The sequence below is a fragment of the Aquarana catesbeiana genome, linkage group LG02 (assembly GCF_042186555.1).
Source record: "Aquarana catesbeiana isolate 2022-GZ linkage group LG02, ASM4218655v1, whole genome shotgun sequence".
Classification (NCBI taxonomy): Eukaryota; Metazoa; Chordata; class Amphibia; order Anura; family Ranidae; genus Aquarana; species Aquarana catesbeiana.
In genome coordinates this window covers 161598915-161625234 of record NC_133325.1, presented here as the reverse complement: position 1 = coordinate 161625234, position 26320 = coordinate 161598915, and the positions used below count along the sequence as shown (strand labels likewise).

Below are 26320 nucleotides of genomic sequence, written 5' to 3'. Positions count from 1 at the left end.
AATGATGTTCAAAACAAAATGAAGAAGGGAGAATCTAAAACACCCAGAAATTCCTAAATTTTTTCTCTTTTTTGTGACCAAAATTTTTTACGTATGTTAAAAACCAAATTTCGAAGATGCACACAGTGTGTAAACATGTGCTGTCTGCCATCACGGTTGACATTAGTCAATTTGTGTGCATCTTCTAAATTTGGCTTTTACAGGGGTGACATCACCCCATCTGCTGAATGCAATATCAAACACAGTTTGTACATACTCATGTCTGATATTGCCTTCACTTTATAAAAGTTGAACTTTGTAAGTTCCAGAGTTGTATATTGTTTTATGGTTTTAAACATGCCTATTTTACCTTAAAAGGCAATTTCTACTTAATGTGACTTGTTATACAACAAACATGTTGGTTTGTTCAAAAACCCTTTTAGAAACGCACTTGTGGTTGTGCTTTGATTAAAAAGATTGATAATCAACAATGTGTGGCTTCTTCTTTCAATGCTCAAAAGCATTTTTTGTAGTAAAGTTGTTGTTTTCAGTGACAATGTGGGTTATTTACTAAAGGCAAATCCACTTTGCACTACAAGTGCATTTTCAGTGCAGTCTCAAGTGCACTTGTAGTGCAAAGTGTATTTTCCTTTAGTAAATAACACCCAACAGTGCTTTCTAATTTTACACAATCACGCCATTTTCATAACTCCCCAAATTTCGGTCATGGTGTTGAAAATTATTAATATTTTTGTCAGGAATGCATCACATACATTAACAAAAAAAACAAGGTGTCTGTGTAGCAGACCAACAACATAATAATAATAGTTAGCCGAAGAAGAGATTGTCAACTCATGTGTGAACGAAATTTCATTTGCACTGTTGAAGAAAAAGGCCAAAAAATTATAACATTAATTAAAGATAACCAAGGAGACAGCTAAAAGAAAGCCAAGCATTAAATCAAAGCAAATATTTTTTCAGTTTCAAATATATTTTTATTTTAAAAATGTCTCAGACATTGTCTGGCATATCAATGGTCCCCCTACCCGCAAAGGATTCCATGTATCTTATACGGACCTCGCGGGCACTCTGGAGGGGCAAGCCAGGATGGCCAGTTTCAAGCGCCGTCAAGGTTGGTTCATTAATATGAATTCCGACCTCAGGCCCAACTGAAGCACCATAGGTTAAAGAATTTCTCCTTAAAAAGTTGTGGAGAACACAGCAACACAGAATGATGTGATTGAGTTTATATTCCGCCATGTGTATGGATGTAAGAAATAGGCGGAACCGGCTGGCCATTATTCCAAACATATTCTCCACCACTCTTCTGGCTCTGGCCAGCGACAATTAAAAACCCTCTGGTCCGGGGTGAGAGTCCTCATAGGGAATGACCGCATAAGATGGTCCCCCAGCACAAACGCTTCATCCGAAACGAAGACAAATGGGAGTCCTTCCACATTGTCTTCTGGAGGTGGCAAGCCCAAGCTGCCATTCTGGAGATGCCTGTAGAACTTGGTCTGGGCGATGACTCCACCATCCGACATCCGGCCATTCTTCCCCACGTCCACATATAGGAACTCATAAGTAGCCGACACCACCGCCAACATCACAATACTATTGAAGCCCTTGTAATTATAATAGTATGACCCTGAGTTGGGGGGGTTGGACAAATGTGGATGTGTTTCCCATCAATTGCCCCTACGCAATTGGGAAAGTCCCACGCTGGGCAAAGTGGGAGGCACAGTCTGCCATTCCTGTGGGTTGGAAGGAAGCTGTGGAGTCAAACCAGAAAATAAAAATTAGTCATTTTGCACATAAACATTGAAAGCAGATTAAACACAAACATTCTTGGCCAACATCAGTGTAACATTTATTTTAGGGAGTATTTAAAGACAAAAGTATGAGGTCCACCTATTAGATTCCTCACCCCCTCTGATGGCCCATTGTTAAAATTTTAGGGGGGAGATGTTTTGGACAGGTAACCCTCTCCACTTCATTGGGAGATGAATGCATACATAATGTGTGTTACTTTGGCCAGCCCCTCCTTACTTACACTACTGACAGCCCACTGGACAGGTAAGAAGTGTCATAATACAAAAATATAAATACACACTGTCCAAATTGGAGCACAATTTTAACATTCTGCAATTGCCTATCAAGATAATAATAGGATACAAAAACTTTAAACAGTACCATTTGAAAGTATTCAGGCAGGCCCTTGCACTACATGCTTTGGGGAATTCATACAGAAATCTGACCACAAAAGAGGTAGGTATAGTGTGTATGGGTTTGGCAATGTCAGCAGATAGAGGATTGTTATGGGTTGACTTAGCGGTTGGGGGGAAGGAGGGTTCCAAATGACCCAAAAAAAAGCCTCTGGCACTCTGCCAGAATTTAAGGACACAAATAACATTTGTATACATTTTAGGGGGTGTTTAGGGTAAAGCACTACTATGGACCTGACAAAATACATTGTTAAGTGACTAGGCGAGGTGGATATAGGCCCAAGAGAGCATGCTGGGGAGGTAAGTGAAGGTTAATATGTATGAAGGACAAAAACAAGTTAAAAAACTCCAGCATGCATGAGGACAAAGGGGACATTCACAGCATATTACAATCATGGTAATTAGGGAATGATGAAAGAAATACAATATATTATCAAACATTAAATACAATAAAATGTGATGTTAAAGGATAAAAATCTTACCTTAATATAGTCCTTCTGCAGGACCTGGATGATGGCAGAACAGGTCTTGGGATAATAATCCACAGAGCCTGAGGGGAGATGCCTGTCGAGAACTTGAGGTCCTGCAGGCTTCTCCCCGTCGCCAAGTACCGCAACGTGGCAACTAGCCTCTGCTCCGGAGTGATGGCTTGCCGCATGCAGGTGTCTTACCTGCTGATATAAGGGGTCAGCAAAGCCAACAAACGGTGAAAAACGGGGTCCGTCATCCTGAGAAAGTTCCTGAAATCCTCAGGATTATTCTCACGGATCTCACGGAGCAAAGGCATGTGACAGAATTGGTCACGCTGGAGTAACCAATTCTTGGTCCATGAACTCCTCCCCACCCTGTTCATGGACTGGGTTTGTGTCAAAGTAAGAACCCCAACACCAAGCCCCCGCACAGCACGAACTCTACGATGAGTATGTACATGCAACATGGCTTCAAAACGGTCGGCTGGTCAGAACGAAGTAACAGAACGCACTGAAGAACAGCAAAGACCTGTGAAGAGCGACCTGAAAATCAGCAACGAGAGGACAAGAACACAATGATAAATCAATGCAAACTCACTACACGCACTGAAGACCAGATACAGACCCACAAGCACAAACTGAACAGCAGAAAAACGCTCTGAAAACCACGAGTCTGAAAAGCGCGAATCGTCTCTCACCAAACTTTTACTAACACAAGATTAGCAAAAGGAGCCCAAAGGGTGGCGCGCTTGGTATTAAACTGCCCTTTTATAGTCCCATCGTACGTGTTGTACGTCACCACGTTTTTGATGTTCAGAAATTCCGACAACTTTGTGCGACCGTGTGTATGCAAGACAAGTTTGAGCCAACATCAACATTTTGTTGTTGGAATGTCCGATCAATGTCCGATCGTGTGTACAGGGCATTAAGGTTTGACCTCATATTATATGGTTTTCGTAAATCTGAAAACAAAAATCTGCAGAAAATCTAATAGTGTGTATGGGGTCTGAGCGAGCAGGAGCTGGATATTTATCTCTGGAACCTGTAGGTCAGCAATCTGTAGGCATACTTTGTTTAATCCCAAAGCAGCACCCCTCTACTAGGGCCATCTCTTTTACACAGAACATTCTTGTTTTACTGGTTCTACTTGGCTTTTGTTTCTTGGCTTAGCATTTCTACTAATGATGAAAAAAAAAAAATGTGTCTGATATCTGCACAAAGCAAAGTCAGTTTTTTGCCTCTACTACACGTATAGACAGGGGTCTACTATGCCTTAAGGTAAAGGCAGACCAACTTTGCCCTTTAACATTGGGGTCATTTTTGGTAATACATATTTTAAATACTACATACTGTATGCCTGATTTACTAAAGTGTGAATTTAGGTGAAGTTAAGTTAAACTGTCCCTGAAGTGCAAAAAGTGAACCTGTGTGTGTTTCAAGTACCCAATAATATGAAGAGGAACTTAAAAAAAAGTTTTCTTCACATGATTTTAACATAGATGTTGAATCTATAGCATATTAAAGCGGACCTTCAGTCATTTTTTCAACTTTCCATCTTTTAAATCTTCTGCCCTTGTTGTTTTACCTTTGGATAGTAAAACATTTTTTTTCTGCCAGTAAATACCTTATACAGCCCACTTCCTGTTTCTTGTCTGGTCATTAGCCTAGGCTTATGACATCGTGCACAGCTCTCTCTCTCATCTTGTGAGAGCTTGCCAGGAAGGCAGGGAGGGTGAGTCATAAGAGGGCTAATGAGAGCTGCAGGGCTGCAGAGCTAAGGGTGTTCCTCTGTGTGTCCGTGTAAATCCAGGAAGTGAAGGCTTCAGCTGCCCACAGTTAAAATGGTTGCAGCCAGACTCAGTGGAGGGAGATTTCTGTAGTATATTTGGCAAGTACAGAATCGCAATATATATAAAATAATATGCAAAGTGGTTGGAGGGAAGCTTCAGAATGACAAAGATGTTTTTATTACAAATTATGTGAGCAGACTGCAGTTCCTATTTAACCCTAGTTTAAAGAGAATCAGTTACATCAACACTTCATATTCTTGATATGTGTCTGCTGTACCATGTACTTGTGTTAAAAAAAGTATTTTGTTTTCTTTGTATTGCTTCTTTTGTGTGAAATTTCTGGTGATCTTGCCAGTCCCTCTGCTTTCCTATTTCAAACTGACCACACCAGGCATGGAGGCACATCCTTCCCAGTGTGGTTGGTTTTCTAACTCTGCTGGGAATTTAGCCTGCCTGTTTTTTCAATGGTAAGACCTGTGCTGACACCCCCCCTACACAGCTCTTAGATGGGAAGATCAGTGTACTGCTGTTTCTCTTCCTCTACTGACATGCCCCCTGTAGTCTCCACCCACACTTCTCCAAGCCCCTTATGCAGCTGAGAATATAGGTCATGTGATCACTTAAAAGAGACACGAGGTATTTAAAATATATATCTATATCTACATATATACAGTACATACACAAATGTTTTGCCTTTCAGTTCTATTTTAAACGGAATGCGTTGTTTTAACATATAAGGGTTCACATATACTTTAATCTTCACTTGGGAAGGTAGGCAAACATGTTACCCTAGTAGTGTGACCACAGTGAGAAAAGAGAAAAGACATATTATTGTATGTATAACCACAGATAATATATTTGAGGTATGCTTATTCATTATACACTTCACATCTACTTCACTCGCAGGCCAGTCTATGTTTCTGTCCCCACAAAGGTTGGCTATGTATGGTGCCTCAGTTAAAACTAATTTGATGCAATAATAATACTGCGGTTAACACAAAAAGAATGCAATGTGAGGTGGCTGCACACCATATATCTCCATTTTTTTTGCTCTTTGAAAGATATGTGCACCATTGTCTGTATGTTTGCAATAATACAATAGAATGATCTTATTTGCAATAGTCTAAAGTGCTAAACATTAAACAATCTATTTTTATTTTTCAGAAATAAGAACCGGTTAAAAAAATAGCTAAAACTGTTTAAGGGCTCTTTCCCCGCTGAGCAGGAAAATGACACAGTGTGCAGCGACGGACCTCTCAGAGCGCCGCTCTCCCCTATGGGGGATTGGGTGATGATGGACCGTAGAGTCCGTCGTCACCCGATCTGATCCGAAAACGGATGGAAAAGTAGGTTTTTCCTCCGTTACACTTTTTCGGATCAGAGCGGGTCAGATGTCAGTGGACATGTCACCGCTGACATCCGACGCTCCATAGACCTCCATGGAGTGTCCGTTCAGGTCCGCCTAAAAAACTGACAGGCGGACCTGAACGGACAGTCCGTGTGAAAGAGGCCTAACTCTTCCAATTGCAACTATTTAATTGATAGCTAAAATAAGATTGAAAGATTGCACACTTCTTGATATTTGTAAGATGAATGATCATTTCTATATATAATATTAATTTCAACAAATAATAATAGTAATAACATATGTATGGCCACCTTAATGTGGAAGTGGAACTTCTCAATAAACATTGACTATTTTAATCCGTAAACTGCTAGCAATAATAAATACTGTAGATAGGAAAGTATATAATATTTACTTTTTATTTATTTATTTTTTTTTTAACATTTCTTCAGTTACTTCCTGGTTCAGTTACTTCATGGGAGGGAAGCTCTGGGCTAGGCACACCCTCCTGCATGCATGCCTGAGCTAAGGGCAGATGGGTTGCAGGAGGTAAATGCTACATGAATCATCTGCTCTTATGCAAGATGGCCACGGCCAAAAATGCTAGGGGTGTTTTTCAAAGTGGTTTCTCAGCAAAAAAAAGGTATGGAGACATGGATGGATGGATGAGTTTGCTTTAAAATAAAAACAAATTCAACAGCATTTTTGGTTTGAGGTGCTCAGATGTAGTGTAGTTCCGCTTTAAGGTACATTTCCACTATTTGCCTAGATTTTGCAAAGAAAAATAACTGCACAGAAGCAGCAAGGTATAGCATGTACCACTGCATTTAATAAGCACAGGTATCAGACATGCTTTTCTGCGGATTGTTGGTTTAGTAAATGTGATGGTTGTTTAGTAAAGAAAAAGCCTTGTAATCCCATCTTCATATAGGTATACATCTATAATGTTTTCAAAATAGAGTTATATATTATGCATAGATGGTAAATTGGAATATGTTGAAAAAATAAATGAAAAAAATAAACTATTATTATGATACCTTCGCTTCAGGGAACTGTGCCATGTAATTCTCCATTGTATGCACTGCCTGGTCAAATAACTTCTCCTCATAATCACTCCACAGAAGATCATTACTCTGCAAGAATCAAATGATAGCAGCAAAGGAAACAAGCTAGATAAAAATATTTGCTACAACAAATGATAATTTACCGCAACTGATAAGTATCCCAGCAGATAATGTATTTTATAGCCATCTAATAACAATTGAAAAGATGCTAAACTCCACGCAAACAGCTAAATGCACAGCTACAATATAGCAGCCTACCTGTGACAAGTTTTCAAGGATTAGTAATATTGCTCATTCATTCTAGTGATCATCAAGTAGTCCTGCCTGACAGCTCTGCCTGGTCCTTGTGAAATGAAAGCCCCATACACACTATTAGATTTTCTGCAGATTTTTGTCTTCAGATTTACCAAAACCATATAATATGAGATCAAACCTACATAGTTTTGGTAAATTTGAAGACAAAAATCTGCAGAAAATCTAATAGTGTGTATGGGGGCCTAAGCAAATAGTGTTTTTGCGTTTTACTGTAAATTTTCTATGAAAAGAAGTGCCATAAATGTCAATACGTTTTTAGGTATCGTATATCTTTATAATTAAACTCTCTAAGGTAGTCATAACCTAAAAATAAAATAGCTGTTCCTTACTAATAATGGGGATTGCATTTAGCAAAAAGAGAATGTAAAGTGTGAGTGTAAAATCTGGTGCAGCTGTACAAGGTAGCCAATTAGCTTCTAACTTCAGCTTGTTCAATTATGCTTTAACAAAAAACAAAAAAACAAAACAAAACTGGAAGCTGATTGGTTTCTATGCAGAGTTGCACCAAATTTTGCATTCTCCAGTTTTAGTAAATCAACCCCACTGTTTTTGTTGCCATGAACTTAGCACACAAGTAATTTATTTTGAAGCAGATACTTTAGGTGCCAGATTCATAACTTAAACCATAACTATTTTTAATCCTTATGCTGCTAGCATTAGTAAATAGATAGGAAAGTATTTCCTATTTACTTGTTTTAAACTTTTTATTTCAATTTCTTCAGTTACTTCCTGATTTCCTGGCCTAGGCAAATGATGACATACACCCCATGAGTCTTCAGCAGGGTAGAAGGGCTTCAGCTAAGCACACCCTCCTGTCTGCATGCCTGAGCTAAAGGCAGATGGATCCCACGAAGTAAATACTACATGAACCATACTCAAGATGGCCATAGCCAGTAATGCTAGGGGGTGTTTTCCAAAGTGATTTCTCAGCAAAATAAAGTATGGAGACATGGATGGATAGGGGAGTTTGCTTTGAAAAAATAAAAATGAATTGGTTTGTGGTGCTCAGATACAGTGTAGTTCCACTTTATTTAGTCTTAAATTTGTGGTGCTGATAAGATTTTAGGTTAGATTAGAGTCAATGGTTAAGTTTAGGATTCAAAGGACAACGTTAAGGTTAAGTATTAGGAATTAAAGGATACTTTTAAGAGTACCGCCAGGGGATTGTTAAAGTATATCTATAATCAAAACTTTTTTTTTCGTTTTGTATAGCATGTAGAAGGGGGAAGAACCCCTGACGGGTTTTAGTGGGCTCTTTTAGAGAGCTTTTCCTCATTTTCTGACCTGAGAGGGGAAGAGCGAGAACAAGCAGGGTAGAGAAAAGATGGCACCATAATGGGCTCTGGTTTGGAGTGGGGTAGTTGGCTTGCCAGTGGATTCACCACCATTGCATTGGTTACATGGGTTTCCCTTCTCCTAAAAGATATCATAAACCTTGTGCCCTGATTTCTCAAGGGCCTTGATCTTGCATCAGGACCCTGGAGAGAGATACCTGTGTAAAGTGGGGCCTTGCGAAGTAAATGTCTCTCTAACAGTGCTGAAGCTGTGTACAAGTGAGCCCCGAGTTAAGTGACTTGATTTCTGACCTCCCTTAAATGCCTGATAATGAAGTTAGCCCTCCAGCAGGATCTGGTTTAACAACCTGCTGCAAGGAGCATTAACATTTTGGTTTATTGTGCCAGCCACTAGGGGAGCTGTCTGATTAATACTATACAGAACAAGCAATATTTTTCTCATATGTAGGGTATTTAACATAAAATAATATGATTCTGTAGAATGAAGTCTAACACAGCAGATTCAAATTATCCAGCTGGAATAAAACAGTAAAACTTGCAGTTGTTCCAAGGACAATTAACCATTCACGGGTGACGTGTTCTATTTTGGAGTTTACAGATAATAAAATAACATGGGAACATAAACAGCTGACTTGTATAATGTTGTTTCTGTGTATTGAAGGATTTCTGTGTAATATAAACACTCAGAGAAAAATACTAGGTTGAATAATACCAATTCATAATAACATTCTTTATTACTGTCTTTATAGAAGTCCTTGGAGCAAGTAATCATGATCACATCAAACACTTTTTTAAACAGCAATGCAGTATATAAAAGGTATACTACAGTAAAATACAAAAACATTTGAATTACAATTTAGGAAATATAGCAGATAAAGCTGTCTGCTCAGTGATCTTAATGTAGGGTGACCGGTGACTGGACAGTCCTTGCTGGCCAGATTGGTCATAGTTGATAAGAGGCTATAAAGCTCTCCTCCTCCCTTCCTCTTCTTTGCACTACTTGATTTTACAGCTCAGCCCAGGAGAGGGGAGATTGGGGGTGAGCAATGATGAGGCACAACTGAGACTTGGGGGGAGGGGGTGATGGAGCTTTTGTGTACTGCCTTCTCTTCTCTACTGTCTGTTCCCCATTGTTAACTGCCCCTTCTGTACAGCCTCTCTCCATTGACTTCTGTACAACCAGCATGCTCATAGATGGATTGAAATTCGGCCGATCTGAACCTGCCAAATTTCGATCAATCTATGGCCGGCTTAATGGCGGTTGACCTATCCAAGAAGAAGGGGCGATAGCTTAAGGGATTTGTCACCAGCCATCAGCTAATTAGAAGCCCCCTTACATACACATTCATAATTAAAAAGTGGTCAGGGTCAGATTTCATCCAGTCACAATTGTGACTTTGGAGTAGCCAAAGGCGCAATTTATGACTCAGGCTGTAACCTTGTAATAAATCTGTCTCATGATGCATCTCAATGCTTCCGTTAGGAGACAGATTTATTACATGGTTACAGCCTGTGTCATAAATTTCTCTTTTGGCTGCTTCAAAGTCACAATTGTGGCTCAATGAAACCTGACCCTGACTATTTTTAAAGCAGGGGTCGGTATACAGTGGAAATCTGTCTTATCTTCATTAACACATTTGTCTTTGAGCTTTGGAAACATTGTATTCTCAGCAGTGGCCATACAAGGGAATAGAGACTCACATTTGTACCCAGGTACCTAAAAGGGCAAGGAGGCACCAAGAAACTAGATTGGTCTTACAAATTGTTCTTCTAAAAAAATAAAATAATTATATATTAGCAATTTAAGATGCAAACAGCAGAGTTCTTTATCTAACATTGTACCAATACAGTATTTTCTTCCGAAAAATTCCAATACAATAACCAAATTCCCATTTAAACTGTCACTTCCACCCAACCAACTGCTTATCCTTCCCAGCACTATATGTACACTTCTGCTTTTAGTCTACTTCTAGTCCCAATCAGATTTAAATTATAGGCAAGTTTTATGTATTAAAATACTTCTGTTAACATACGTTAATGCTACACCACCTCTAGACTTAAACTAAGGAATGGATTTTCTATTTGTGAGGCTTTGTTATATTTACTTTAAAAATATTAGAACTCTACACAAGGCCAGTGGCGTCTCCAGCTTTCATATTTAGGGGGGGCACATGGGGGGACAGGGACAAAAGTAGGGGGCAACTATAAAACGTATATATATATATATATATATATATCCTGGGGCCCTTTACTACGACCCCACAATGACCCTTTCACATGTTCTGCAGTGAGCTCCCTTCCTACTGTATTGGGGTCCCCCAGGGTGGCAGAAAACAAGAGATATATGTCACCAGCATACCAAGAAAATATAAGGATCCAAAGCAGTGGGAGAACTATCAGGGTTGCAAAGGTTGTCTTGCCTCCGGGCCCTGATGTTCTGCCACTGTGGGGTTCCCCAGCCTCCTCTTGCTGTTCTGCCTCTGCTATTGACTGCTCTGGTCTGGCATCTCTTGGAACTTACAGGCTGGTTCTCCTGTCCTAAGGATGGGAGAAATCAGTCTGGTTTTTCAGTAACTGAGAGTCCTGGTGGAGTCCTTCCTGCAACTTGCTCTTCTCCCTGCCAATGAGGGTGCAGGGGAAGGAGCAGATCGGGCGGCCGTGGTTGTGTGAGCGCTCGCATTATGCAGTGTCAGCAAGCAGAGGGAGGGGGGAGGAATCACCCGCAGGAGCTGACTGGGGACTCTCTCCCTCTTAGACATTGATTTTTTGTAAAAAAAAAAAATAAATTTTTTTTATTGGGGGGGGGCACATGGTGGGGCACAGCATAATGTTGCCCCCTCTGCCCCACCCTAGGGACGCCATTGCACAAGGCTGTGTCCTGTAACATGGTATTACAATTTTGTTTAATTGCCTGCTAATTGTACTCCTTTCCCTTGCTGGGTTTTATAGACCATGCTTTCAGGCAAACCTCTAGCCAGGACTAGAGCTGAATAGATGTGCCTTGATAGAAACACAGATCCTGTGCATGCCACTCCCCTTCTCATCCTTCCTGTAAGCTAATTGGCGGCACTTTACCTTGCAACAATGAGACTCAGTGAATGTGTCTGATAGTCCTGGAGCTGGTGGCAGTGATTAGGAGAACATTAAAGTGTTTTTGGTGTGTCAGTAGTCATCTAGTGTTTACTTGGCTGCTTAGCATACAACTCTTCAAATAACAACAAAACAAATGTTTATTATTACCTAAATGTCTCTATGGCTGTAGACAAATTAGTGATCTACTAAAGGAATTAAAGTGGATCTATAGACACACTCAAAAATTTCAAATGTCTTATAAAATACAAACTATCACTAGCATTAACACAACAGTGTTTGTTTTTATCAGTCCCCCCTATAACATAGTTAGTTTTTATTCCCCCACCTTGTCATGCTGATACTGGTGCAGATTTTGAAACACTGGCCAAGGTTGCAACTACATCTAATATGGTACCTACAATGACAGAGAGAAATACACAGAGAGAAGAGATTATAGCTCTATGCCTGCTGGATTGATTTAGTTTAGCACTCACCCCTGAAGGGGCTGCTGGAAATAACCCAGGTCTCCCTTAACTGTTCAGAAGCTGCCAGCCCAGGTGCCAGTTCCCGAGCACACTGACAAACTCAGGTCTAGGGATGTCTTTGGGATCCCTAGATGAGGGATGAGGGGGATGAGTGATGTCCTCTGGCACCTATGTTCAAAGCACAAGTTCCGCACCTGGAGCTTCAGGTAAGGTTGCCACCTCATCCCTTTAAACCCGAATACATATGAATTACACAGGTGCTGATGCTAATTTAATGCATTTAATGCACCAAGCGAGTTTAATTACCTTAATCAGCCACAGAACCTGTGTAATTAATATATGTTTGGTTTTAAAGGGATGAGGTGGCAACCCTAGCTTCAGGCAAAAGGCACCCACCTCTCCAGCCACAGGCCAGTTTCTTCCAGCATCTTACTTGAGTCCAGATTCCTTCCAAGGCCCTCAGCCAAGTACATGCTGAAGCCTAACAGCAACAGTTCTTCAGTAACATAGGCTGCCTTCCAGGCCAGAGGCCCCTGAACAGGCCTTTCCAAACATTCTCAAACCACACCTTATGGGCCTCCCTCCCAGTGGTTGGGTTAGCCCAAAGATTGATACTCCTCAGGGCCATCAGGGGGGTACAGGCAGTACTCAAGTAAGGGGCCCGATAGTCCCAAGGGGCCTAGCCGGCCAGGGCCCGCTCCACCTACAGCAGCACATAAAATCTATCACCTGCGCCGCCGCTAGCCTACGTGGCGCCTGGCCGCTATAGAGAAAGAAGCCTTCGCTTCCTTTCACTACTCTCCACCCTGCTGCCTGTACAGAAGGGGAGAAAGGCAATAGATCAAGCTTGAGCCTCCACCAGCCGCCGCCTTTCTGACTAGGAACCCCCCTCAGCAGGTGATCGTGGCCAGCACTAGCTAGCTCCTCTTCCTTCCCTGCTGAGGTGGAACTGGCTGGCTGCTGCTAGGTTCATTTACACCATGATTGGCTGGGACACGGGCAGGGGGTGTGGTCAGCTCATCAGTGGTGACCCAGCCCTATCGGGTGCATGCATGCAGATAGATACCAGAGAGCAGCGTGGAGAGTAAGTCACAACATTTTTGTGTGTGCTGCTGTGCATCTATATTCGTTTCACAATGTAACTCAATCATCTTCATCCCCAACCAGCATCTACTCCATCCCTCCAGTCTCCAGTCTCCACAATGCATCCCCATCCACGCCCAGCACCATCCATCGCTCCAGTCTCCACAATGCATCCCCATCCACGCCCAGCACCATCTATCCCTCCAGTCTCCACAATGCATCACCATCCACACCCAGCACCATCAATCCCTCTCCACAATGTATCCCCATCCACGCCCAGCATCACACATCCCTCTCCTGGAAGCTGGGCGTGGAAACGATAGAGACTGGAGGGATGGGTGATGCCGGGCGTGGATGGGGATACATTGTGGAGAGGGATAGGAGACACTGGGCGTGGATGGGGGATACATTGTGGAGAGGGATGGATGATGCTGGGCGTGGATGGGGATACATTGTGGAGAGGGACTCAGTGGAATGGCCAGTGGGCGGATTCGTTGGAATGGCCAGCGGGCCCTTGGGAATGTTGGTGATCAGGCCCAGGGGGCCCAGGCATAAAGCTGTGTAAGGGGCCCCAAAATGGCTGCTTTGATACTCCTATTCTATTTCTGAATGCTTCTTCCAGAGGCAAGCAGGAGCAGTTAAGCCTCAGTTTTGAGGATATAGCTGACCAGACCTAGAAAATAAAGTGTTACTCAGCTGAGTACAGCGGAGCCACAAACTACATTTATCCAGCCTAGGGCAGAATGCTACATCAGGATAGGATAACTAATGCATTTATAGACAGATATAAACATGCTAATGTAGTTCAGCCAATCTTGGCAGTTGCTACAAAACTATTTGACATGATGTCATTTGCTTTACTATAGTAGAATGGAGTATGTCTGTACCATGAAATTGCCTCTTTTATGGCAGTAACTACTACAGCAGCAGCTGCAGCGGCATGTAAACAAACTCACAGCTCCCTTGCATCTGCCTGACCACTTCTATTGTTCATCCTGGCAATTGTCTGTTCACCTGGCTTTCACTTTCTGTAAATAGCTATGAGCAAAAACAGTTATGTACAGTATTTACCTCTACAATGGCTTTCAGGTCATTGTATCCATCCCAGTCTGCTCTGTAAATGACTTGAAGTGTTTCTGCCAATCTCTTAGAGCTGTCATGCATTGCTTTAAAAAACAAAAAACAAAATGACAATGAGATGCGAAAAAAAAGTGAAATTAGTCACGTATCCTCAGCATGGAATGGTACCCACTGTGCATTCACATATGGCACAAACTGTGGTCTCCATTTCACTTCAGGGAGCCTCCAGCCCAGATTCCCACTGTCATCATTACTGTTGTTGGTTGCTAGGACTGCCAGCTTCCTAGCAACCAATTTCACACTTTCCCAGCATTCATAGTAGGACATAACTTCCTCTGTTTAGACCTTCTCTGTCTCTTGACTCCCACCCTGCTGCCATTCTGTAAGGTAAGGGGTTCTGATAAAAGAGGTGACTCTGATGTATAGGTGCACTCTGATGTAAGAGGAGACTCTGATGTATAGATGTACTCTGTTGAAAAAAGAGACTTTGATATACAGGTGTACTCTGATGTAAGAGAAATAAGATATACCTGTGCTCAAATCTCAATAGCTTGTACGTGTATACAATCCATCAGGTGCTAAAGGGGTGTGACCACATGTTAGCATGTTACCTTTAGGAATTCTGGATAAACCCTCTGTACACTGCTATATATCCTTCCTAGTAACTTAAAAACAACTGCGATTTTTAGTTCACACATACTGCAATACATGTTTAGGATGGCCAATTGCATCAAAGTAATCCCTCTATGACCAGTCCCTAACCTGAGTAGGGAAAGGATAGGGACACGCCATTCTTCCTGGAAACCTCCCCATTTGGGTATGGACCAACCAGGCCGCATTCCACCTCCCAAGACAGACGCTTTTGACAAATATGAGACCTGCTCCGCTACACACTGCTGATATATTCTGTGAGTTTTCCCAGTCAGGTGTCTTCCCACCAGGTTTGCTGTGAATGATTGGGTTCTATATTAGTACAAGTTTTGTTCCCTGCAATGGGATTCTGAGAGTTTACTGCCACGGCACCACGCTGCACCTCCACAACTTGGCATAGTCAGCAGCATATGCCCACCACATGCAGCTGAAGATCACCACTAAAGAGACCATGGCTGTTTAAAACTTGTCCAGGCTTGCCCAGACACCTGGAATGTGACTGTCGTGCTGTGCTTCGGATTGGGCCCTGCTCAGGCACTGTTGCCAGACTGGCTGGAATCATGATAAGGGGTGTAAATAACAAGCCCACTTGTTTCACAGTGCCCCTTTGTCAGTCAAGGTGCACCTGGGTTGGCCTTCTCTGCAAAATTCAAAAGTTACAGTGGATATAGTGCCAATATGGGGATTTTAAGTTCACACAGCTTGTGTCTGTTTGCCCCATATTGGCACTATATCCACTGTAGAATTTGGATTGCATACATGTTTATAGAGAATGTTTCTATTGCATTGCAAGTCAGTGGCCAGACCTGTGTCTTCTAACTTGTGTCGATTTGCCCCATATTGGCTCTATATCCACTGTAGCATTTGCATTTTGCAGAGCAGGTTGGGGACTGCCCATAGGGGAATTACTTACGCAGTTGGCCAGCCTAAACATGTATTGCAGTATGTATGAACTAAATTCCCTCTTTTTTTTTTTGCAGCGTTTGCTAACAAGAGTATATAGCAGTGTACATAGTTACATATAGTTACATAGTAGGTGAAGTTGAAAAAAGACACAAGTCCATCAAGTCCAACCTGTGTACAGACAGTTCATTCAGAATATCTCTAATGTAAGAGGAGACTCTGATGTGAAGGTGTACTCTAATGTAAGAGAGGATTCCTGATGTGAATAGGGGAATTCTGATGTAAGTTTTCACTGCCTTGTTGCTAAGTAGTTACTGCCTATTCTGTAGAGTTTTTCTGTAAGGCAGGCTGAAAAGCATATGTAAGGAAAGAGTTGCATTGTCTTGAGTGTTGTACATTTCTGTTAGACTCAATTTTTATTTAACCACACCCCTCTAAGACCCACTCACTGAGCACAAAACCTTCATACTGTTTTTTTTAATGGCGGGGCAGGCGGGGGTGGGAGGGGGGCGGTATTTAAAATGTACATGTATAGGTGGCTGCTGTGTGGCATGTCTCTCCTGTTGCAGGTCCACAGTAGTGTACAACTTGTTTTCTTGCACACAAGCCCACTGCATTCCAAAAATGTCCCTGATAAGAATGGATTTATTTGTTGGCCCTTTTATAAGCTGTACAGTTGACAAAAAGACTGAAGCTCATTATTGGCATTTCTGCCCCCCTGTAGGAATACCAGTGCATTTACTCTCCACTTATACATATCAGGACAGGACAGCATTCTACCTCATGACAAGACTGCTGGGAGAGAGATACTTTGAGTAAAGGGGCTGGAGCTTTGTAACTTGTCACATTCATCCAATATCACCCATCATGTCATATGTGCTGAGTGGACGTTTGCTTTGTCCTGCCCTGGTGCCAGTAAAGTGTTGATGCAGAGGTAGAGAGGTCAGATATGGTGCTTAACACTCTACAAGAACCCTGTGTACGGAAAGTCTGGTTTGGAAGACAGCCACTTTCACAAACGTTTGCAGGAGTACTTGTAATATGTGTGTAATCTGTTTCTATGTGTGCAGTTTTTTTTACATCAGTTTGATAATAAATCCTAAAGGTCAACAATTATTCATTGTGGTTTAAAATGAGAATATTGGTTTTACAGACATGAATGGGCTTTCAGTATCTAAAAAATGATAAATTAATTACAAAGAAGAAATGCAACTCTGTAATAGTGTTTCCTCTTATCTAAATGATCTGACAACTACATTTTCACTTTTTTTGGCTCATTTAAATAGAGCTGATGATACAGGATTATTGGTGATCTAAGTGCGAGGAATGACAAAGGTGCAGTCTGCAGTATCTGCATCAAGAGGAGAACAGAAAACACGTATTGCTCACTTGCTCAAGTTTATCACACTGACATACAGTATTCATTAAGTCTTAACAGAGAATAATTCCATGTTTATGACCACTTAGGCTGAGTTCACATATATGTGGCCACGGTTTCAGTGTGGCAGTCTGGTGCGTTTCTGTTCACCAAATTAGGTGCAATTCAGGTGCAAATGTTTACCTGAAATCGCACCTGAATGGGACCCAAAAATGCACCGGACCTGTTTCAAAACCACACCGCGGCTCGCCCCACACATATGTGAACCAGTTCCATTGAAAGTTGGTCACATTTACGGTTAAAAACACATCCAATTCTCATATATGTGAATCCAGCCTAAAAGCGGAACTAAGGGCTAAAAAAGAACAGGCTGGCTCTTCATTGCAGAAGAGAAATATACAACTTCTCTTCTGCAATAAAATATACCTACCTACCTGTTCACAATCCTCTGCAAAATGTACATATAGTTGTGCATGCATAGCTCCGCTTACATTTCTGGCACAGTCCCAGTGTGTCCTGGGTTAAGTGGTATAAAATTTTACCAAACAAAATCAACCATACACTCTATGTATTTCTTAATAATATTGGAGATAACATTGTGTTACAGATCTCTGCATATTGTCATTAGGCCCCTTTTACACTGATGAAGCGATCAGGTCTGCCTTTCAGTTTTTCAGGCGGACCCGATTGGACCATCCATTGCTCTCTATGGAGCAGCAGATGTCAGCAGACATGTGTCCACTGACACCCGCCGGCATCCGATCCTGTCCACTAAAAACAGATGGATGGGGATCCATTCCCTATTTGTCCAAAAGATCAGATGACAGTCGAATGGGCAGACAGGCGGTCCGTTTCCATCCGACCTTCCCATAGAGAAGAGCGGGCTGTGTCCGTGTCTGCTCTGCATAGAGGAGCGTACACGGACCTGTCAACCGCCTATTCAGCGGGGATCAGTAGATTCTTCACTGAGCAGGTGGATCCACTTAACAGAGTCCACCCCGTCTGAAAAGGACCTTAAAATTTGTTACAATATGTCTTACCTTTTACAGCACTGAAAACAGCCCTTAAATCTCTGTATAATCGGTTACCTTCATTCTGAAATAAGAATTGTTGTTACTTTTCTTAATTTAAAGAACTACTAAAAAGATGTACTACAGAGAACAGACAGCACTGGATACATCACTAATGGCGCGTACACACGACCAGACTTTTCAACAGCAAAGGTCTGACAGAACGAATCCGTCAGACAATTCGATCGTGTGGGGGCTTCATCGGACCTTTTCTGTCGAAAAATCTGGCGAACTTTAGAAATAGAACATGTTTCAAATCTTTCCGACAGACTCGAGTCCTATCGAAAAATCAGTTCCTCTGTATGCTAGTCCGACGGACCAAAAACGACGCTAGGGCAGCTATTGGCTACTGGCTTTGAACTTCCTTATTCTAGTCCGGTCGTACGTCATCACATTCAAATCAGTCGGTCTTTGGTGTGATCGTGTGTAGGCAAGCCCGTTTCGTTGGAACTCCGTCGGAACTCCGTCGAAAAGTCCTTCGGAGTTCAGTACGTTGAAAAGTCCAGTCGTGTGTACATGGCATTAGTAATACCACTACTGTATGTGTGCCCTGCAGACCAGCCCACATAAAGCTAAAATACCCAGTTGCTTTCTGTAAACCTGGAGTCTCATTTCTCCTACTGCAACATAGGAAGTCTTAAGCCACGTACACAGGGTGAGAAAATCCGACGATCCGTTTTTTTTTTTTTGCATGCTATTCTCATATTGCAAACCAATAGGTTACCAAAGTTAGGAAAATTTTTGCACAACACAATACAACTTCGGAAGTGATGTAATGTGTTGTATTCTATTGTAATGTATTCTTTCTTTCTGAGCATGTGTGGTCTTGGTCTTCTGATTTTTTTCGGACAAATACTCTACTGATTAAACTAAAATAGTTCGTTCTGGTATCATACTAGAACATTTTTCATGTTTGTTCCTTCGGATAATTTTGCATGAACTGTCTTGATCGGCTCTTGAAAGCAGTGTAATAAAAATTTTACAAAACAAAACCAACCATACACTTTATGTATTGCTTAATAATACTGGAGATAACATTGTGTTACACATCTTTGCATATTGGTATTAGGCCCCTTTTACACTGACGGAGCGATCAGGTCTGCCTGTCAGTTTTTCAGGCGGACCCGATTGGACCATCCATTGCTCTCTATGGAGCGGCAGATGTCAGCAGACATGTGTCTACTGACACCCGCCGGCATCAAACAATCAGATTATTGGATGATAGCTTCAAAAGCGTTATTTTTCGTCCGATTTTCTCATTGTGTGTAATAGGCACTATTCTCGCTAATGTATTCTTTGTAAGTAAAATAAATGTTTCAGCACAGAGAGTGATGCCTGACAATAGTTATGGCAGTAAGATGTTGGCAACTCAAGTACAGATAGCTAGTCACCAGATCATTTAAGAGGCTTATGTATAACAAGTCTCCTAACAAGGAAAAATACAGTATTGCTTTGTGTAACAACCAGTCACGTTCCAACTATGATTTTAGCTGTGCAGAGGTGAAAATGAAACAATGGAGTTGATTTAGTACAGACCCAGAGATTCATGAATGTGGTGAAGCTCTGCTGATTTCCATCATCCAGTCACATCCAAGCAAAAATGCTGTTTTTTTTTATTGTCCTTTCACCTGATTGGTTATTCTTTACAAAGTGAATCCTTACCACATTCACTAAACTCTGGGGAAAATTATTGCAATTGCATGTGCAAGGTGAACAGTCTATTTGCCCCTAGTAAATCAACTCCAAGTATTCTGATTGGTTTCCACATTCAATAAAAAATAAACCCCTAATAAACCTATGACGCTAGTGGGTCCACCTATTATTAAAATATCTATTTTGAGTGTATTGATCTTTTAAACTTATATTCAAAATTGGAAATTGAAGTTAACCACTTAAGCCCCGGACCATTTGGCTGGCCAAAAACCAGAGCACTTTTTGCGATTCGGCACTGCATCGCTTTAACTGACAATTGCGCGGTTGTACGACGTGGCTCCCAAACAAAATCAACGTCTTTTTTTCCCCACAAATAGAGCTTTCTTTTGGTGGTATTTGATCACCTCTGCAGTTTTTATTTTTTGCGCTATAAACAAAAAAATTGGACAATTTTGAAAAAAAAAAACGCATTATTTTTACTTTTTGCTATAATAAATATCCCCAAAAAATATATAAAAAAACATTTTTTTCCCTCAGTTTGGGCCAATATGTATTCTTCTACATATTTTTGGTAAAAAAATTGCAATAAGCATATATATATATTGATTGGTTTGCGCAAAAGTTATAGCGTCTACAAAATAGGGGATAGTTTTATGGCATTTTTAGTAATCATTTTTTTTACTAGTAATGGCGGTGATCAGCGATTTTATCATGACTGCGACATTATGGCGGACACGTTGGACAATTTTGACACATTTTTGGGACCACTGGCATTAATACAGCGATCAGTGCGATTAAAAATGCATTGATTACTGTAAAAATGTTACTGGCAGTGAAGGGGTTAACACTAGGGGGCAGTGAAGGGATTAATGTGTGTCCTAGTTTGTGTTCTAACTGAAGGGGGATGTGGACTGTGCAGGGAAGATAACAGATCGCCTGTTCATACTCTGTTCATCCCCTCAGAGAACCGGAAACTGTGTGTTCTCCATGTGCCCTGAGTGAACGCGGGAGCCCGGTGGTGATCGAGACCGCCGGGCACTCGCATCTGCTCGGGGGGCGAGCGGGGGGCATGCGCGCCTCCGGCGGCGCGCACCTGCCCCCTAGTGGCCACAGGACGAAACGACGGTACATAACGTAGTTTTGCCCATGCCATTCTGCCGCAGTACAACCGCGGCGGCTGGTCAGCATGTGGTTAAGCAACCTTTTATGATAAACAGCGCTCAGTGTTATTAACAGTCGGCTTTTTATGTCTTTTTGCATTTGACCCCTTACCTGCTGCTTGTTAAACTCATAAGAACATTGCTCAAACATCTCATCTTTGGTTTCTATGGTTCGTCCAAGTTTTTGAAGGACCTAAAAGTAAAATAGTGCCAAAAAAATATGATGATTAGACATTCTTAATTGGCAATAAAATGTTGCAAATGCACCACAACACATTTTGCTGGATATTTTTTCAAAATTTTTGTAATATAAAGCACTGAAAAGCAGGACGGCACCAAATGGGTGCAATAGCATCCCAAAAATATTGCTAGTGCCCTGTTTGAGACCAGGGCAGCCCATAGGCTATATGTAGTCATCTGCTACCAGAAAGGGCTCCATCGGTTCGTTGGCGGCAAGAGCTGCCTTTGACTTTGTCCGCTGGGCCCAGTGCAGCACAACTTTCTTTGCCTTCTTTGCCGTCTGCTGTGGCTAGCAGCATTTAGGTACTCTATCAGCCTGCAGCTTCTTCCTGGGCTGTATAGATATATATACCACTACCAATAGGTAGGTAGGTGCTAGTATAGGATTTTTACTTGTTAGTCTGTCAGCACAGGTGCTCTAGTTCTGAGGTGCCTCCCGTGCTTCCAGGGAGAATGTTCTGGAAGAGGGGCAGGGCCTAGAACTGGAGTGGCAGGCAGCTTATGTGGGAGCCCTGAACAATCCCCAACTGGTATTGGCAGGGGGCGGGTCTTCTATATAAGCTGAGGTAACCTACCACTGGGGGGAGTTGTCGGCCGGGTGAAGTGGAGAATGGAATACTAGACAGCAGCAGGAGGGCACCCCCACCTGGGAGGGGGGGTGCGCCGATCGCAGGAGGAGGCCCGGGGAGAACTGTGAAGGAACTTTGCCTTTACACGGTCATTGGCAATGTCTTCATCATTACACGGTCATTGATGAGGAACTCCTGGAGCAGAGGGGCAGGTGAAGCTGTCGGATTGTATGGTCCAGTTAAGTTCTCCATCAAGGACTCGGGGCAGAGAAAGGTCGGCAAGTGTACCACAGTGGAGGGCTGGATGTGCCAGAAAGTCTGTGAGGGAACTTCACTTCTACACGGTCATTAGTGAAGTCCTTATCCTTACACGGTCAATGATGAGGAGTCCTGGATCAGAGGAGAGACTGCAAGGAGTTGTGTCAAATCGATGTGCCCTGAGGGCACAGGATTTGCAAGAAGGACTAGCTGGGAACAGTAGTCCACCACTCAGTATGTGCTTTTAAACTACTAAGCCTCCGGGGAGAGGTACTGCAGACCTCTAGCCTAGTAACAGTGAGCAACCAGAGTCTGCATAAGCAACTATTCAGAGTGGGTCCTTTTTGTTTAAAGAAGAAGATGTGACACTACACTAATAACTACAGGATAAGTTTATGCAGGATGAGAGGATTTCTGGGAACATCACCCTTACACGGTCAAGAGTGATGTCCTAATCCTTACACGGTCATGGGTGTGAAAGTTCTGGAAGCAAAAGTCTGCAGGAGTTAAGCAGAGGAGGAGCAATAGTCTGCATGGTGATGCAGGGAATAGACTGTAGTTGTTGAAACATGTACATCAATCCTTCAGACTCAAACTATGTGCTAATCTGTAAAAAATCTCTAAATATGATGGCAAAGTGAACTATTCTATGGGCCTCCCATATACCCCTTTCCCCCAACCAAGTTGTACCCCCCAATAAACAAAACAAAACAAAGCAAAAGTCTGTTCATTGTGTCTGCAAGATATATATGGGGTCTGGCAGCGGGGTTATATGGTGGATGTTTGTTACTAGTGGCAACTACACAGCTACATATATATATATATATATATATATATATATAGTATCTCACAAAAGTGTGTACACCCCTCACATTTTTGTAAATATTATAATATATCTTTTCATGTGACAACACTGAAGAAATGTCACTTTGCTACAATGTAAAGTAGTGAGTGTACAGCTTGTATAACAGTGTAAATTTGCTGTCCCCTCAAAATAACTCAACATACAGCCATTAATGTCTAAACCACTGGCAACAAAAGTCTCAACTACTTTAGTAAGTCCGGCTCAATGTAACCATTTAGACAATTTTGACTAAAGTGGCTCTAGTTTTCTTTTTTCTGTACCTAGATAACAGTAAACCAGGGCATGTTTCATATAAAGTCAGTGTGAGCAAGTGCTTAGGGTAAAATGCTGAGAGGGTACAGCTCCAAAACCTTAAATTAGTAGTTTATTTTTGAATGTTTTTGGTTTGCTTTGTCTGAACATTTCTAGACACGTTGCTTAATACAAATTCAGAGGGGAGGGACTGCAATAACCGGAAAGACTCTGCAGTGTACAGTCATTTCATCTTTCTCGGAAAGCCTCAAATGGTGGACTTATCATTATTCTGTCTCCAGTACCTGATTCTTGTTTTATTTTCAGTTTTTTTGGTATTACAGAAACATAACATGGTTGTTATTTAACCAGGTGAAATCTTTATGGCCTCTTCACATGAGCACAGAGGCCCATACAGTACCGATGAGGTATTTATGTATGTGCCTAGTGCAGCCTGGAGCTGCAGGCAGGCAACATATGTAAATAATGCAAACACAATGGATGTATGGACTCACCCACACAGCCTAGTTGACAGAAATGCCGGGGGCGGGTGTAGAGGGGCTTGTGAATGGCTGTGTATTGGCACCAAGAGCACAAGACCCTCTCATGCTTCTACCAGAACCACAACCCCCCTGCTTGAGGCTTTAACCCTCTGCCATCTTTTGCCGATCTCCATGCCCGAGGCCTTCTCACAACATGCCTGGCTTTTAACCTTCCCAAGGAAGGAATGTCCACACAAAAAGATAGAATTGCTGCACTTTACCGATGTTAATTTAAGATGGTATTTACAGTCACATCAAATAGACATGTTATCCAGGGTCACTTGACAGAATTTTGTCAATCACATACTGTATAGTGGACGATCCACAGCAGTCATCTGTGAATGCAGCACACAGTATATTCTTAGTAAGCCATATTCCCTGACTCAGTCTCTCTCCATTCTGGAGTCATTAGTACTCACTCAGAGGGCTCTGACTTGCTTTAGACTGACTGTATTCAGCTCACTGCGCCTTACAGGCGATCTCCTGAGACAGGATCACTGCAGTCACCTCTGGCTTGAGTATTCTTCTTCCATACCCTCAGAGGTTAGCCTCACTTCAGGGAACACTTGCAACCTGCCCCAGCCTCCAGTCTTTTGACATGATTAAAATTTGTTGCTAAAGTAACCCCTTACCCGGCTTTCTAGAACCAGGTGCTCTTTCTCTTCTTCTGCCCTAGCCTCCATCACCATAAGATACAGGATAATAACAGCTGACTCTTCTGGGTGCAGGTCTACTTCTCACTGTCCTCCAGCCTTATCCAGGGCCTCCACTTAGCCGACTACATCTTCATGCTGGTGGGGTCTCTGCCTCCCATGCCCCAACTGCAGTATGCTCCTCCCAACCTGGCTTTTATGTGGGCACTGACTCACCCATTACATTACTAAGGGAGGGCGGTAGCTAAAAGAAGCCTAGCACCTGATTACACTATTCTGTTCCCACACACTATTCTGGAACAGAGCCACCTAGTGGCAGATTAGCTAACTGCACCTGTTTACACAGGTGTGTAGCCCTGAATGCAGGTGGAGTGTGTAAACAAACCTCTCATTCATGCTCTATAGGCCTTAGTTTGCACCCATGTGAAACAAGTCTTAATCAATTAGTTGTGCCTAGAGCATGAACTGGAAATTTTACCCTGTAAATATTGTCAATCTGGCACAGAATGATTCTTAGTCATTTCTGATGTTCTGTTGAATGCACGGGGTTAGAATAAAGGTCAGGTTGCAACATTTACAGAATGTTGCTACAATGAAAACTTCCTGCTTCGTTGCGCTTGTATCTGATATAATGAACAGGAAGTTCTAACCACCATGTAATAATAGCAGGCAGATGCAAGCTCTCTGTTTATCAGGTCTGATCATGAAAAGAAGTGCAGAACTTTAATTATAGAACAGATATGAGATTAAATAAAACCACCATATGTATAATAGCACTTTTCAAATTGATGTGTGTGTGTGTAAGCGTCCAAAGACTAACATATACAGTATCTCACAAAAGTGAGTACACCCCTCACATTTTTGTAAAAAAATTTTTTTATAGCTTGTGACAACACTGAAGAAATGACACTTTGCTACAATGTAAAGCAGTGAGTGTACAGCTTGTATAACAGTGTAAATTTGCTGTCTCCTCAAAATAACTCAACACACAGCCATTAATGTCTAAACCGCTGGCAACAAAAGTGAGTACACCCCTAAGTGAAAATGTCCAAATTGAGCCCAAAGTGTCAAGATTTTTTGTGGTCATCATTATTTTTAAAGCACTGCCTTAACCCTCTTATGTATTGCATCATAAAAACCTATGTCACATGCTGACTTATTTTGTCTTTTGGGAACTCCAGCAGTGAAAACTCCCTGCCAATATGAAATTAATAAAATAAATAGAAAAATGAATTGTTTATTATGTGAAAAACACAATGGGGATCATTTACTAAAGGCAAATAGACTGTGCACTATTTGCACTTTGCAAACAAACTTTACCCAGCGCTTATAGAATAAGGTGAACAATGAGGTGAAGCTCTGCTGACTTCAATCTTCTAGTCATGTGCAAGCAAAACTAGTGTTTTTTTTAATTTTCCTTGCACTTGATTGAGTATTCTTTGCAAAATGAAATTTCACCACATTCACTAAAAACGGGGGGAAAATCTCTTTCAAAATGCAACTTCCCCTGCAAAGTGAACAGTCTATTTAACTTTAGTAAATAAATCCTATTGTGTTTTTCCCATATTAACTACTTCCATACCGGGCCATTGACAAATGACTGCAGCAGGAACATCTCCCTCCGAGTACCTGTCACCAGCCCATCAGAGTACCCGATTACCTTTTACCAGCCCATCAGAGTACCTGTTACCAGCCCATCAAAGTACCTGAATACCTGTCATCAGCCCATCAAAGTACCTGAGTACCTATCACCAGCCCATCAGAGTACCTGAGTACCATTTACCAGCCCATCAGAGTACCTGTCACCAGCCCATCAAAGTACCTGAGTACCTGTCACCAGCCCCATCAGAGTAACTGAGTACCTGTCACCAGCCCATCAGAGTACCCGAGTACCTGTCACCAGCCCATCAGAGTACCCAAGTACCTGTCACCAGCCCATCAGAG

The 26320-nt window shown here is 41.9% G+C and overlaps 1 protein-coding gene across 2 annotated transcripts in view; it reads right to left on the bottom strand.

Moving 5' to 3' along the window:
* Window positions 1-26320, bottom strand: part of BIN2 (bridging integrator 2) — a 90311-nt gene that overhangs the window by 53718 nt on the left and 10273 nt on the right. For both annotated transcript variants that reach the window (XM_073613706.1, XM_073613707.1), the window contains exons 2-5: window positions 21131-21211; window positions 18176-18230; window positions 14195-14289; window positions 6847-6942 (exon numbers count right to left, since the gene is read on the bottom strand). In XM_073613706.1, the coding sequence (XP_073469807.1) occupies window positions 6847-6942; window positions 14195-14289; window positions 18176-18230; window positions 21131-21211 (327 nt within the window). The remainder of the gene's footprint in view (window positions 1-6846; window positions 6943-14194; window positions 14290-18175; window positions 18231-21130; window positions 21212-26320) is intronic.